Source organism: Prionailurus viverrinus, chromosome B3, assembly GCF_022837055.1.
Source record: "Prionailurus viverrinus isolate Anna chromosome B3, UM_Priviv_1.0, whole genome shotgun sequence".
Classification (NCBI taxonomy): Eukaryota; Metazoa; Chordata; class Mammalia; order Carnivora; family Felidae; genus Prionailurus; species Prionailurus viverrinus.
This window is the reverse complement of record NC_062566.1, coordinates 55,429,033-55,441,297: the sequence shown is the minus strand read 5'-3', so window position 1 is coordinate 55,441,297 and position 12,265 is coordinate 55,429,033. Positions and strand designations below refer to the sequence as shown.

The 12,265-nt window shown below is 41.9% G+C and overlaps 1 protein-coding gene across 5 annotated transcripts in view; it reads left to right on the top strand.

The window, feature by feature from the left end:
* The first annotated feature begins 13 nt into the window (after positions 1-13).
* TUBGCP4 (tubulin gamma complex associated protein 4) overlaps positions 14-12,265 on the top strand; it is a 41,278-nt gene continuing 29,026 nt past the window's right edge. For all 5 annotated transcript variants that reach the window (XR_007152745.1, XR_007152746.1, XR_007152747.1 and 2 more), the window contains exons 1-2: positions 14-145; positions 11,875-12,003. Coding sequence is in view for 2 of the 5 variants with exons in the window: in XM_047861216.1 (XP_047717172.1) it covers positions 68-145; positions 11,875-12,003 (207 nt within the window). In the remaining 3 variants the exon portion in view is untranslated. The remainder of the gene's footprint in view (positions 146-11,874; positions 12,004-12,265) is intronic.

The following is a 12,265-nucleotide window of genomic DNA, read 5'->3' as shown; positions in this document are numbered from 1 at the left end:
CGTGGTCCTCTGGAGGGGCGCTGCAGGAGGGGGTGACGGATATAAGGACTCGAGATCCGCCGCGGGAATGATCCACGAACTACTCTTGGCTCTGAGCGGATACCCAGGGTCCATTTTCACGTGGAACAAGCGGAGTGGCCTCCAGGTACGGTCAGACTCAGAGCGCGGGAACTCGCGAGCGCATAATGGGCGTACTCAAGCCGGTGCCCGGGGGAGGAGTTTGCGAGGGCGGGGGGTGGGGCTTGCAGAGGCTGAGGCGATTCGGAGGCGTGTCCCTAGACTAGTCACGGGGGAAGTGCGGGAGGGGGCCTTCGCGCGCGGTACCGCATCTGGAGTGGGCTGGGCCCAGGCTGGCGGCTGGAAGGCCCGTGCCGGAGGGCCCCGCCTTCGGGACGGGGAGGGAGCTCGCGACCGGGCCTAAGGTTGAGGTGTCTGAGCGCGTGTTGCTGGGGAACTGGATGTAAGGCGAGTTTCACCCATTTTCACGCACCCATTTGCAGTGCTTTAAAGTGAGTTTTGAAAGCTCGTCCAAATACGTAGCGCCTAACATAGTAAGAGGTCAGCTACTTTTGTTGTCTGAAAAATGAATGAGAGTGTTTCCCTCATTACTCCTTTCGCTGGAAATTTCTGCACTAGGAGAATTTGGAAGGGAGGCTTTCACGTAACCAGAAATGTTTAAGGAGGAAGGGCTAGGTACTGTATGCATTATCTCATTCAATCTGCAGGATCACCTATCTCCATTTCACAGATCAACTTCCTGTATCTGGTAGCTAGTAATTAGCGAGCTTGGTCTTGAACCTCAGGCCTGCTTGGCTATGGCGTCTGAACCTCTCTTTTCTGCCTTTTTTTTTAATTATCCAGTCCTCTCAATAACTTAGTAACTTAGGTATTGTTAGCCCTTATTTACAAAAAAGCAAACTGAAGCCCAGAGAACTTGTGGCGGCTAGTCCTGGTAATGGCAAGATTTGAGTCTAACTCTGTCATATCACAGTCATGCCTATTCCAAACCAAGCAACACATTCTGAACTATGGAGAACAAAGTGATAGTTACCAGAGGGAAGAGAAGTGGGGAGATGGGCTAAATAGGTGATGGGGATTATGGAGTGATCTTGTGATGAGCACTGGGTGTCCTTATATTGTACACCTGAAACTAGTATTACACTTTATGTTAACTAACTGGAATTTAAATAAAAACTTTAAAAAAAAGTCATGCCTATTCCTATAAGAATTGCCAGTATAGGCTGCAGAAGAGCAGAAAAATTACATTCCTCTATAAAACCTATAAATCAGATTCCTCTTGTTATTTATTTTCCCCTATAAAACTAACAATGGCAGGCATAAAGGAAGAAACTGTATAGGAAGTATTTGTGGGTGCTTGACTGAAGTAAAAAGATAAAGTATAGGAAGGATAGTTGCCTTCCTTTCTTTTTTATAAAAAAGTCTCAAGTCTCCCATTTTCCTTAGGGTCAGAGAGAGAGGGAGACACAAAATCTGAAGCAGGCTCCAGGCTCTGAGCTGTCAGCACAGAGCTCGACGCGGGGCTAAAACTCATGAACCGTAGGTAAGAGCCTGAGCTGAAGTCGGATGCTTAACAGATTGAGCCACCCAGGTGCCCCTGGATATTTTCCTTCTTAAGGTGTCAGCTTCAAAGTCACCCCAGAAAAATGTTCTCTGACCATCTCTTTAAGTATCCTCCCCTTATGCCATTATTCTCCATTACAACAACTTATTTCCCTTATAGGACTTATCACAGTTTATATTAGTTTTTACCTGTGTATAGTCTTTCTCCCACATAGGTTGCCCATAGCAGCAAAGACTACAGTGGTTTTCTTCATCTATGTAGCCAGCACAGTTTCTGCCACTTGGTAGGTGTTCAGATATTTGTGGAAGAAAAGAAGACTACTAAAAACAGAAAATATTGATACATTCTGCAGTGTTTTCACATTTGAATAAAGGGGAAAATTGTCATGAATGCCTAATGTTGACAAAATTCATTTTATTGTAATACTGAATATGCGTACACCTTAACCTAAGTATAAGCTCAAATTTATTTGAGTGTAAGCTCAATTTATTGCTCTTAAAAAAAACCCTGTAAAACCAAATATTTTTACAAAGTAAACAAAACTACCAAATGGATGCACTCAAAATGACGTTAATCTAATGCACGGTTTCTCAGCCTGGTTTCTTTCTCATTGTTGACATTTCGGGCTGGATAATTCTTTGTTAGGGGTTGTGTCCTGCCTGTGCATTATAGGGTGTTAAGCAGCATTCATGGCCTCCACCCACTAGATGCCAGTAGTACCCCTTGAGTTGTAGCAATAAAAAATATCTGCAGATATTTACCAAATGGGGCAAAATTGCCTCTGAGAACCAGTGATCTAATGTGACATAACTATTGTTGTGCTGAAACTAAATCCCCAACGTTGAGTTTAATAATAGTATGACAGCTGCAGATGTGGCTGCATATTCTGTTTTGACTTCAGTAAGTCTAGTATGGAGAATGCCTGTTCATGTAAGTAGGTTGCACCAGATGGTACCAATAAATTCAAGGTATTGTTTGCTGTTTCAGAATAACTAGACCTTGAACTTTTGTAAAACTCTGCCACCAAAGCACTGCTTAGAATTCCAGTTTTTTTTTTTTTTTTTTTTTTTTTTTTTTAGGACTTAATCAATTTTTCCATTTATTATTATTTTTTTTTTTTTTTTTTATGAAATTTATTGACAAATTGGTTTCCATACAACACCCAGTGCTCATCCCAAAAGGTGCCCTCCTCAATACCCATCACCCACCCTCTCCTCCCTCCCACCCCCCATCAACCCTCAGTTTGTTCTCAGTTTTTAAGTCTCTTATGCTTTGGCTCTCTCCCATTCTAACCTCTTTTTTTTTTTTTTTTCCTTCCCCTCCCCCATGGGTTCCTGTGAAGTTTCTCAGGATCCACATAAGAGTGAAACCATATGGTATCTGTCTTTCTCTGTATGGCTTATTTCACTTAGCATCACACTCTCCAGTTCCATCCACGTTGCTACGAAAGGCCATATTTCATTTTTTCTCATTGCCACGTAATATTCCATTGTGTATATAAACCACAATTTCTTTATCCATTCATCAGTTGATGGACATTTAGGCTCTTTCCATAATTTGGCTATTGTTGAGAGTGCTGCTATGAACATTGGGGTACACGTGGCCCTATGCATCAGCGCTCCTGTATCCCTTGGATAAATTCCTAGCAGTGCTATTGCTGGGTCATAGGGTAGGTCTATTTTTAATTTTCTGAGGAACCTCCACACTGCTTTCCAGAGCGGCTGCACCAATTTGCATTCCCACCAACAGTGCAAGAGGGTTCCCGTTTCTCCACATCCTCTCCAGCATCTATAGTCTCCGGATTTGTTCATTTTGGCCACTCTGACTGGCGTGAGGTGATACCTGAGTGTGGTTTTGATTTGTATTTCCCTGATAAGGAGCGACGCTGAACATCTTTTCATGTGCCTGTTGGCCATCCGGATGTCTTCTTTAGAGAAGTGTCTATTCATGTTTTCTGCCCATTTCTTCACTGGGTTATTTGTTTTTCGGGTGTGGAGTTTGGTGAGCTCTTTATAGATTTTGGATACTAGCCCTTTGTCCGATATGTCATTTGCGAATATCTTTTCCCATTCCGTTGGTTGCCTTTTAGTTTTGTTGGTTGTTTCCTTGGCTGTGCAGAAGCTTTTTATCTTCATAAGGTCCCAGTAATTCACTTTTGCTTTTAATTCCCTTGCCTTTGGGGATGTGTCCAGTAAGAGATTGCTACGGCTGAGGTCAGAGAGGTCTTTTCCTGCTTTCTCCTCTAAGGTTTTGATGGTTTCCTGTCTCACATTTAGGTCCTTTATCCATTTTGAGTTTATTTTTGTGAATGGTGTGAGAAAGTGGTCTAGTTTCAACCTTCTGCATGTTGCTGTCCAGTTCTCCCAGCACCATTTGTTAAAGAGGCTGTCTTTTTTCCATTGGATGTTCTTTCCTGCTTTGTCAAAGATGAGTTGGCCATACGTTTGTGGGTCTAGTTCTGGGGTTTCTATTCTATTCCATTGGTCTATGTGTCTGTTTTGGTGCCAATACCATGCTGTCTTGATGATGACAGCTTTGTAGTAGAGGCTAAAGTCTGGGATTGTGATGCCTCCTGCTTTGGTCTTCTTCTTCAAAATTCCTTTGGCTATTCGGGGCCTTTTGTGGTTCCATATGAATTTTAGGATTGCTTGTTCTAGTTTCAAGAAGAATGCTGGTGCAATTTTGATTGGGATTGCATTGAATGTGTAGATAGCTTTGGGTAGTATTGACATTTTGACAATATTTATTTTTCCAATCCATGAGCAGGGAATGTCTTTCCATTTCTTTAAATCTTCTTCAATTTCCTTCATAAGCTTTCTATAATTTTCAGCATACAGATCCTTTACATCTTTGGTTAGATTTATTCCTAGGTATTTTATGCTTCTTGGTGCAATTGTGAATGGGATCAGTTTCTTTATTTGTCTTTCTGTTGCTTCATTGTTAGTGTATAAGAATGCAACTGATTTCTGTACATTGATTTTGTATCCTGCAACTTTGCTGAATTCCTGTATCAGTTCTAGCAGACTTTTGGTGGAGTCTATCGGATTTTCCATGTATAATATCATGTCATCTGCAAAAAGCGAAAGCTTGACTTCATCTTTGCCAATTTTGATGCCTTTGATTTCCTTTTGTTGTCTGATTGCTGATGCTAGAACTTCCAGCACTATGTTAAACAGCAGCGGTGAGAGTGGGCATCCTTGTCGTGTTCCTGATCTCAGGGAAAAAGCTCTCAGTTTTTCCCCGTTGAGGATGATGTTAGCTGTGGGCTTTTCATAAATGGCTTTTATGATCTTTAAGTATGTTCCTTCTATCCCGACTTTCTCAAGGGTTTTTATTAAGAAAGGGTGCTGGATTTTGTCGAAGGCCTTTTCTGCATCGATTGACAGGATCATATGGTTCTTCTCTTTTTTTTTGTTAATGTGATGTATCACATTGATTGATTTGCGAATGTTGAACCAGCCCTGCATCCCAGGAATGAATCCCACTTGATCATGGTGAATAATTCTTTTTATATGCCGTTGAATTCGATTTGCTAGTACCTTATTGAGAATTTTTGCATCCATATTCATCAGGGATATTGGCCTGTAGTTCTCTTTTTTTACTGGGTCTCTGTCTGGTTTAGGAATCAAAGTAATACTGGCTTCATAGAATGAGTCTGGAAGTTTTCCTTCCCTTTCTATTTCTTGGAATAGCTTGAGAAGGATAGGTATTATCTCTGCTTTAAACGTCTGGTAGAACTCCCCTGGGAAGCCATCTGGTCCTGGACTCTTATTTGTTGGGAGATTTTTGATAACCGATTCAATTTCTTCGCTGGTTATGGGTCTGTTCAAGCTTTCTATTTCCTCCTGATTGAGTTTTGGAAGAGTGTGGTTGTTCAGGAATTTGTCCATTTCTTCCAGGTTGTCCAGTTTGTTGGCATATAATTTTTCATAGTATTCCCTGATAATTGTTTGTATCTCTGAGGGATTGGTTGTAATAATTCCATTTTCATTCATGATTTTATCTATTTGGGTCATCTCCCTTTTCTTTTTGAGAAGCCTGGCTAGAGGTTTGTCAATTTTGTTGATTTTTTCAAAAAACCAACTCTTGGTTTCGTTGATCTGCTCTACAGTTTTTTTAGTTTCTATATTGTTTATTTCTGCCCTGATCTTTATTATTTCTCTTCTTCTGCTGGGCTTAGGCTGCCTTTGCTGTTCTGCTTCTAGTTCCTTTAGGTGTGCTGTTAGATTTTGTATTTGGGATTTTTCTTGTTTCTTGAGATAGGCCTGGATTGCAATGTATTTTCCTCTCAGGACTGCCTTTGCTGCGTCCCAAAGCGTTTGGATTGTTGTATTTTCATTTTCATTTGTTTCCATATATTTTTTAATTTCTTCTCTAATTGCCTGGTTGACCCACTCATTCGTTAGTAGGGTGTTCTTTAACCTCCATGCTTTTGGAGGTTTTCCAGACTTTTTTCTGTGGTTGATTTCAAGCTTCATAGCATTGTGGTCTGAAAGTAAGCATGGTATAATTTCAATTCTTGTAAACTTATGAAGGGCTGTTTTGTGACCCAGTATATGATCTATCTTGGAGAATGTTCCATGTGCACTCGAGAAGAAAGTATATTCTGTTGCTTTGGGATGCAGAGTTCTAAATATATCTGTCAAGTCCATCTGATCCAATGTCTCATTCAGGGCCCTTGTTTCTTTATTGACCGTGTGTCTAGATGATCTATCCATTTCTGTAAGTGGTGTATTAAAGTCCCCTGCAATTACCACATTCTTATCAATAAGGTTGCTTAGGTTTATGAGTAATTGTTTTATATATTTGGGGGCTCCGGTATTCGGTGCATAGACATTTATAATTGTTAGCTCTTCCTGATGGATAGACCCTGTAACTATTATATAATGTCCTTCTTCATCTCTTGTTACAGCCTTTAATTTAAAGTCTAGTTTGTCTGATATAAGTATGGCTACTCCAGCTTTCTTTTGGTTTCCAGTCGCATGATAAATAGTTCTCCATCCCCTCACTCTCAATCTAAAGGTGTCCTCAGGTCTAAAATGAGTCTCTTGTAGACAGCAAATAGATGGGTCTTGTTTTTTTATCCATTCTGATACCCTATGTCTTTTGGTTGGCGCATTTAATCCATTTACATTCAGTGTTATTATAGAAAGATACGGGTTTAGAGTCATTGTGATGTCTGTATGTTTTATGCTTGTAGTGATGTCTCTGGGACTTTGTCTCACAGGGTCCCCCTTAGGATCTCTTGTAGGGCTGGTTTAGTGGTGACAAATTCCTTCAGTTTTTGTTTGTTTGGGAAGACCTTTATCTCTCCTTCTATTCTAAATGACAGACTTGCTGGATAAAGGATTCTCGGCTGCATATTTTTTCTGTCTAGCACCCTGAAAATCTCGTGCCAATTCTTTCTGGCCTGCCAAGTTTCAAAAGAGAGATCAGTCACGAGTCTTATAGGTCTCCCTTTATATGTGAGGGCACGTTTACCCCTTGCTGCTTTCAGAATTTTCTCTTTATCCTTGTATTTTGCCAGTTTCACTATGATATGTCGTGCAGAAGATCGATTCAAGTTACGTCTGAAGGGAGTTCTCTGTGCCTCTTGGATTTCAATGCCTTTTTCCTTCCCCAGTTCAGGGAAGTTCTCAGCTATTATTTCTTCAAGTACCCCTTCAGCACCTTTCCCTCTCTCTTCCTCCTCTGGGATACCAATTATGCGTATATTATTTCTTTTTAGTGTATCACTTAATTCTCTAATTTTCCCCTCATACTCCTGGATTTTTTTATCTCTCTTTTTCTCAGCTTCCTCTTTTTCCGTAACTTTATCTTCTAGTTCACCTATTCTCTCCTCTGCCTCTTCAAGCCGAGCTGTGGTGGTTTCCATTTTGTTATGCATTTCGTTTAAAGCGTTTTTCAGCTCCTCGTGACTGTTCCTTAGTCCCTTGATCTCTGTAGCAAGAGATTCTCTGCTGTCCTGTATACTGTTTTCAAGCCCAGCGATTAATTTTATGACTATTATTCTAAATTCACTTTCTGTTATATTATTTAAATCCTTTTTGATCAGCTCATTAGCTGTTGTTATTTCCTGGAGATTCTTCTGAGGGGAGTTCTTCCGCTTGGTCATTTTGGATAGTCCCTGGAGTGGTGCGGACCTGCAGGGCACTTCCCCTGTGCTGTAGTGTATAACTGGAGTTGGTGGGCGGGGCCGCAGTCAGACCTGATGTCTGTCCCCAGCCCACTGCTGGGGCCACGGTGAGACTGGTGTGTGCCTTCTCTTCCCCTCTCCTAGGGGCGGGATTCACTGTGGGGTGGTGTGGCTCGTCTGGGCTACTTGCACCGTGCCAGGCTTGTGATGCTGGGGATCTGGTGTATTAGCTGGGGTGGGTAGGCAAGGTGCTCGGGGGCAGGAGGGGCAGGCTTAGATCGCTTCTCCTTAGGTGATCCACTTCAGGAGGGGCCCTGTGGCAGCGGGAGGGAGTCAGATCCGCTGCCGGAGGTTTGGCTCCGCCGAAGCGCAGAGTTGGGTGTTTGCGCGGAGCGAGCAAGTTCCCCGGCAGGAACAGGTTCTCTTTGGGATTTCGGCTGGGGGATGGGCGGGGGAGATGGCGCTGGCGAGCGCCTTTGTTCCCCACCAAACTGAGCTCTGTTGTCAGGGGGCTCAGCAGCTCTCCCTCCCTTTGTCCTCCAGCCTTCCCGCTTTCCGAGCAGAGCTGTTAACTTATGACCTCCCAGACGCTAAGTCGCGCTTGTTGTGGGAACACAGTCCGTCAGGCCCCTCCGCTTTTGCAAGCCAGACTCGGTGGCTGTGCTTGGCCGGCGAGCCGCCCCTCTGCCCCGGCTCCCTCCCGCCAGTCCGTGGAGCGCGCACCGCCTCGCCGCCCTTCCTACCCTCTTCCGTGGGCCTCTCGTCTGCGTTTGGCTCCGGCGACTCCGTTCTGCTAATCCTCTGGCAGTTTTCTGGGTTATTTAGGCAGATGTAGATGGAATCTAAGTGATCAGCAGGACGTGCGGTGAGCCCAGCGTCCTCCTAAGCCGCCATCTTGCCCGACCTAGAATTCCAGTTTTGATGGGAGCATCACTTGATAACTGGGTAGATCTGTGTTAATAATAAAAAATTACTGGGGCACCTGGATGGATCAGTTGGTTAAGTGTCTGACTTCGGCTCAGGTCATGATATCCCGGTCTGTGAGTTCACTGTGAGTTCGAGCTCCTCATCAGGCTCTGTGCTGACAACTCCGAGCCTGGAGCCTGCCTCAAGTTCTGTGTCTCCCTCTCTCTCTGCTCCTCCCCCACTCATGCTGTCTCTCTCTCTCTCTCTCAAAAATAAAAATAAACATAAAAATATTTTTTAAAAAGTAATAATAAAAAATTGCTTACGTGTATCAAGCATTTGCTATGTGCATGGCTTTACATGCATTAACATTTAACCTTCACAATTGTTATCTCCATGTTATGGGTATGAAAACTGAGGCACAGGCAGGTATTATAACTTGCCTAAGATTTCAAGCAAGTTAAGAGGCAACTCATGGTGGCTTCTTTTTTTTTTTTTTTTCTAAAGGCACAGGCAAGGCTTTACTGGGGGCTATAGATCCAGCCTGAAGGGACACATAGCACTAACAGAGTAGTTAGACTGGCCTCCCAAAGACATTGTAAATTTTTTTTAATCTTTTTTTTTTTTTTTTTTTGAGAGAGAGAGTGCGAGCAGGGGAGGAGCAGAGAGAGAGGAAGACACAGAATCTGAAACAAGCTCAGGACTCTGAGCTGTCAGCACAGAGCCTGATGTGGGGCTCAAACTCACAAACCTTGAGATCATGACCTGAACCCAAGTAGGGCACTTAGCTGACTGAGCCATCCAGGCACCCTCCAAAGACAGATTCTTAAGCATTTAAGTCATGTTACCTCATAAGTTATTAACTGGAAGATATGGTTAGCAGTGATATTAAAATCTGTGTTAAGTGGATTCCTAAACAAATTATTGTGGATTCAGTAACAGAAAAATTCTTCTTTGCCTATTACTGCTTTTATTGTTATTTACAGATGGCATCCACGGGCGCACCTGGCTGGCTCAGTTAGAAGAGCATGTTACCCTTGATCTCAGGGTTGTTACTTAGAGCCCCACGTGGGGTATAGAGATTACCTAAATAAATAAAACTTTAAAAAAAGATGGCATCCACAAAATACAGTACTCGCAATATAAATATGCAGTATGTTAAGTTCTTTGGGAATAGTAACTACTTCTGATTTTGTTCCCTATTTAAACTAGATATGTTAACACTGTGCCTTGGATAAGTATGTGTTCATTAAAAGTTGGTCGAAGCTCCAGGGAAGATACACAATGGCCAATAAACAAATGAAAAGATTATCAATATAGCTGATCATTAGGGAAATGAAAATCAAAAGCACAATGAGATACTACTTCTTACCCATTAGAATGACTTTTATCAAAAAAACAGAAAATAGCAAGTGTTGGTGAGGTTGTGGAGAAATTAGAACCCTTGTATATTACTGGTGGGAATGTAAAATGGTTCAGGCCTGTGGAAGACGATGTGGTAACTCCTCAAAAAAATTAAACACAGAGTTACCAGATGATCCAACAACAATTTCACTTCTAGGTATACACTCAGAAGAAGTTAAAGAAGGGACTTAAACAAATATTTGTATACCCATGTTTATAGTATTAGTATTCACAATAGCCAAGGTAAAAATACAAGGGTAAAAGCAACTCACATGTCCCTTGACAGATGATTTGGATAAACAAAATGTGGCACAAACATACAGTGCAATATTTTTCAGTCTTAAAAAGGAAGAAAATTCTCTTACATGCTACAACATGGATGAAACTTGGAGACACTATGCTAAGTGAAAAAGCCAGTAATAAAAAGACAGATATTCTATTTCCAATCTTTTAAAGTACTTAGATTGGTCAGAAGTATAGAAACAAGAAATAGAAGGGTGGTTGCAAGGGGTTGGGGAAGGGGGAGGAGTAATGGCTACAGAGTTTCAGTTTGGGAAAGTAAACTGGGGGTGGATGGTGGTGATAGATGCACAAGGTGTAAATAAATGCACTTAATGCCACAAAACTACATCTAAAGATGGCTAAAATGGTAAGTTTTATGGTATGGATATTTCACAGTTTGTGAAAAATTGGGGTTGAGGGGTGCCTGGGTGTCTCAGTTAAGCATCCAACTCTTGATTTCGTCTCAGATCATGATCTCACTGTTCTTGACATTGAGCCTTGCGTCAGGCTCTATGCTGACAGTGCAGAGCCTGCTTGGGATTCTCTGTCTCCTCTCTCTGCTCCTGCCTCACTCACATTCTCTCTCTCCTCTCAAAATAAAGAAGTAAGCTTAAAAAAAATGGGTTGAATAAATTCATTCTCCTACAACTTTTTTTTCTATTTTTGATATGCTGTGAAACTTTATATAGCATAGTAGGTTATATTATGGCCTTAAATTAAAAATACCCAGTGAAATGAAATACCAAATATAAGTGAAAATATGAACACTACCTTTATATGTCCAGTTATGAGGTGCTTTTATAGATTATAGCATGTTACATTAATTTTACATTTTAATTGAAATGAAAATAAAATTTAAAATTTTATAGAGAGGGATACCTGGGTGGCTCAGTCGGTTATGTGTCTGACTTCAGCTCAGGTCATGATCTCACACTTCATGAGTTCAAGCCCTGCATCAGGCTCTGTGCTGATAGCTCTCATCCTGGAGCCTGCTTCGGATTCTGTCTCCCTCTCTTTCTCTGCCCCTTCCCTGCTCATCCTCTGCCTCTCCCTCTCAAAAATAAGTAAACATTAAAAAGAATTAAAAAAAATTTATAGAGAATTTTCAGATCTTAAGAATATGAGAAACCCCTGAAGTCTGCAGATCCCAATTTGAGCAGTATCACTGGAGACCATTGAAATCACGTCCAAAACTCCAAATCCTGATAGGCCATGCCTAGAAGATTGCATGAGAAACAGGTAATAGTAGCTGCTGGTGGGGAGGTTGACCTGAGCCCAAATCAAGAATTGGACACTTTAACCAACTGAGCCACCCAAGTGCCCCGACTGACTTATTTGTAATGTACAACATTTGATAGTGTTTGAATTCTTTACCGTGTGTTACTACCTATTTCAGTCATCAACTAATTAGGTCAGGATGGGGAACAACACCTTTGTAGCAGTTTGGAATTTACCAAGCTTAAATGGGCATCTTGAGAAGGGAAATAAAAAATAGTATTAAGTATTTGAAGCACCTCAAAGATATGCAGGCATCAATGTTTTTAGACTGTTCTTCTTCCTGCAGGTGTCACAGGACTTCCCATTTCTCCATCCCAGTGAAACCAGCGTCCTGAATCGACTCTGCCGGCTGGGCACAGACTATATTCGCTTCACCGAGTTCATTGAACAGTACACGGGCCATGTGCAGCAGCAGGTAGGCTGCTGTTGTCAGGGAATGGACACCTCCAGAGGTCAGGAGCTATGTCAAGTTTTCAGTGAATCCAAACTTTGATGTGAAATAAGTCTCAAGACGTTATGAATGTCTCATCATTGGAATTATTCAAGTGAAGGCTAGGTAACTAGCTCAAACAAGGGAGAAAATATACACAGGGACCAATTTAGGCAGATTAGTATAAGAGGAAATATGCTTTGCCTGTGTTTTAGGAGACCTGAATTAAATCAGTTTGAGCTGGAGC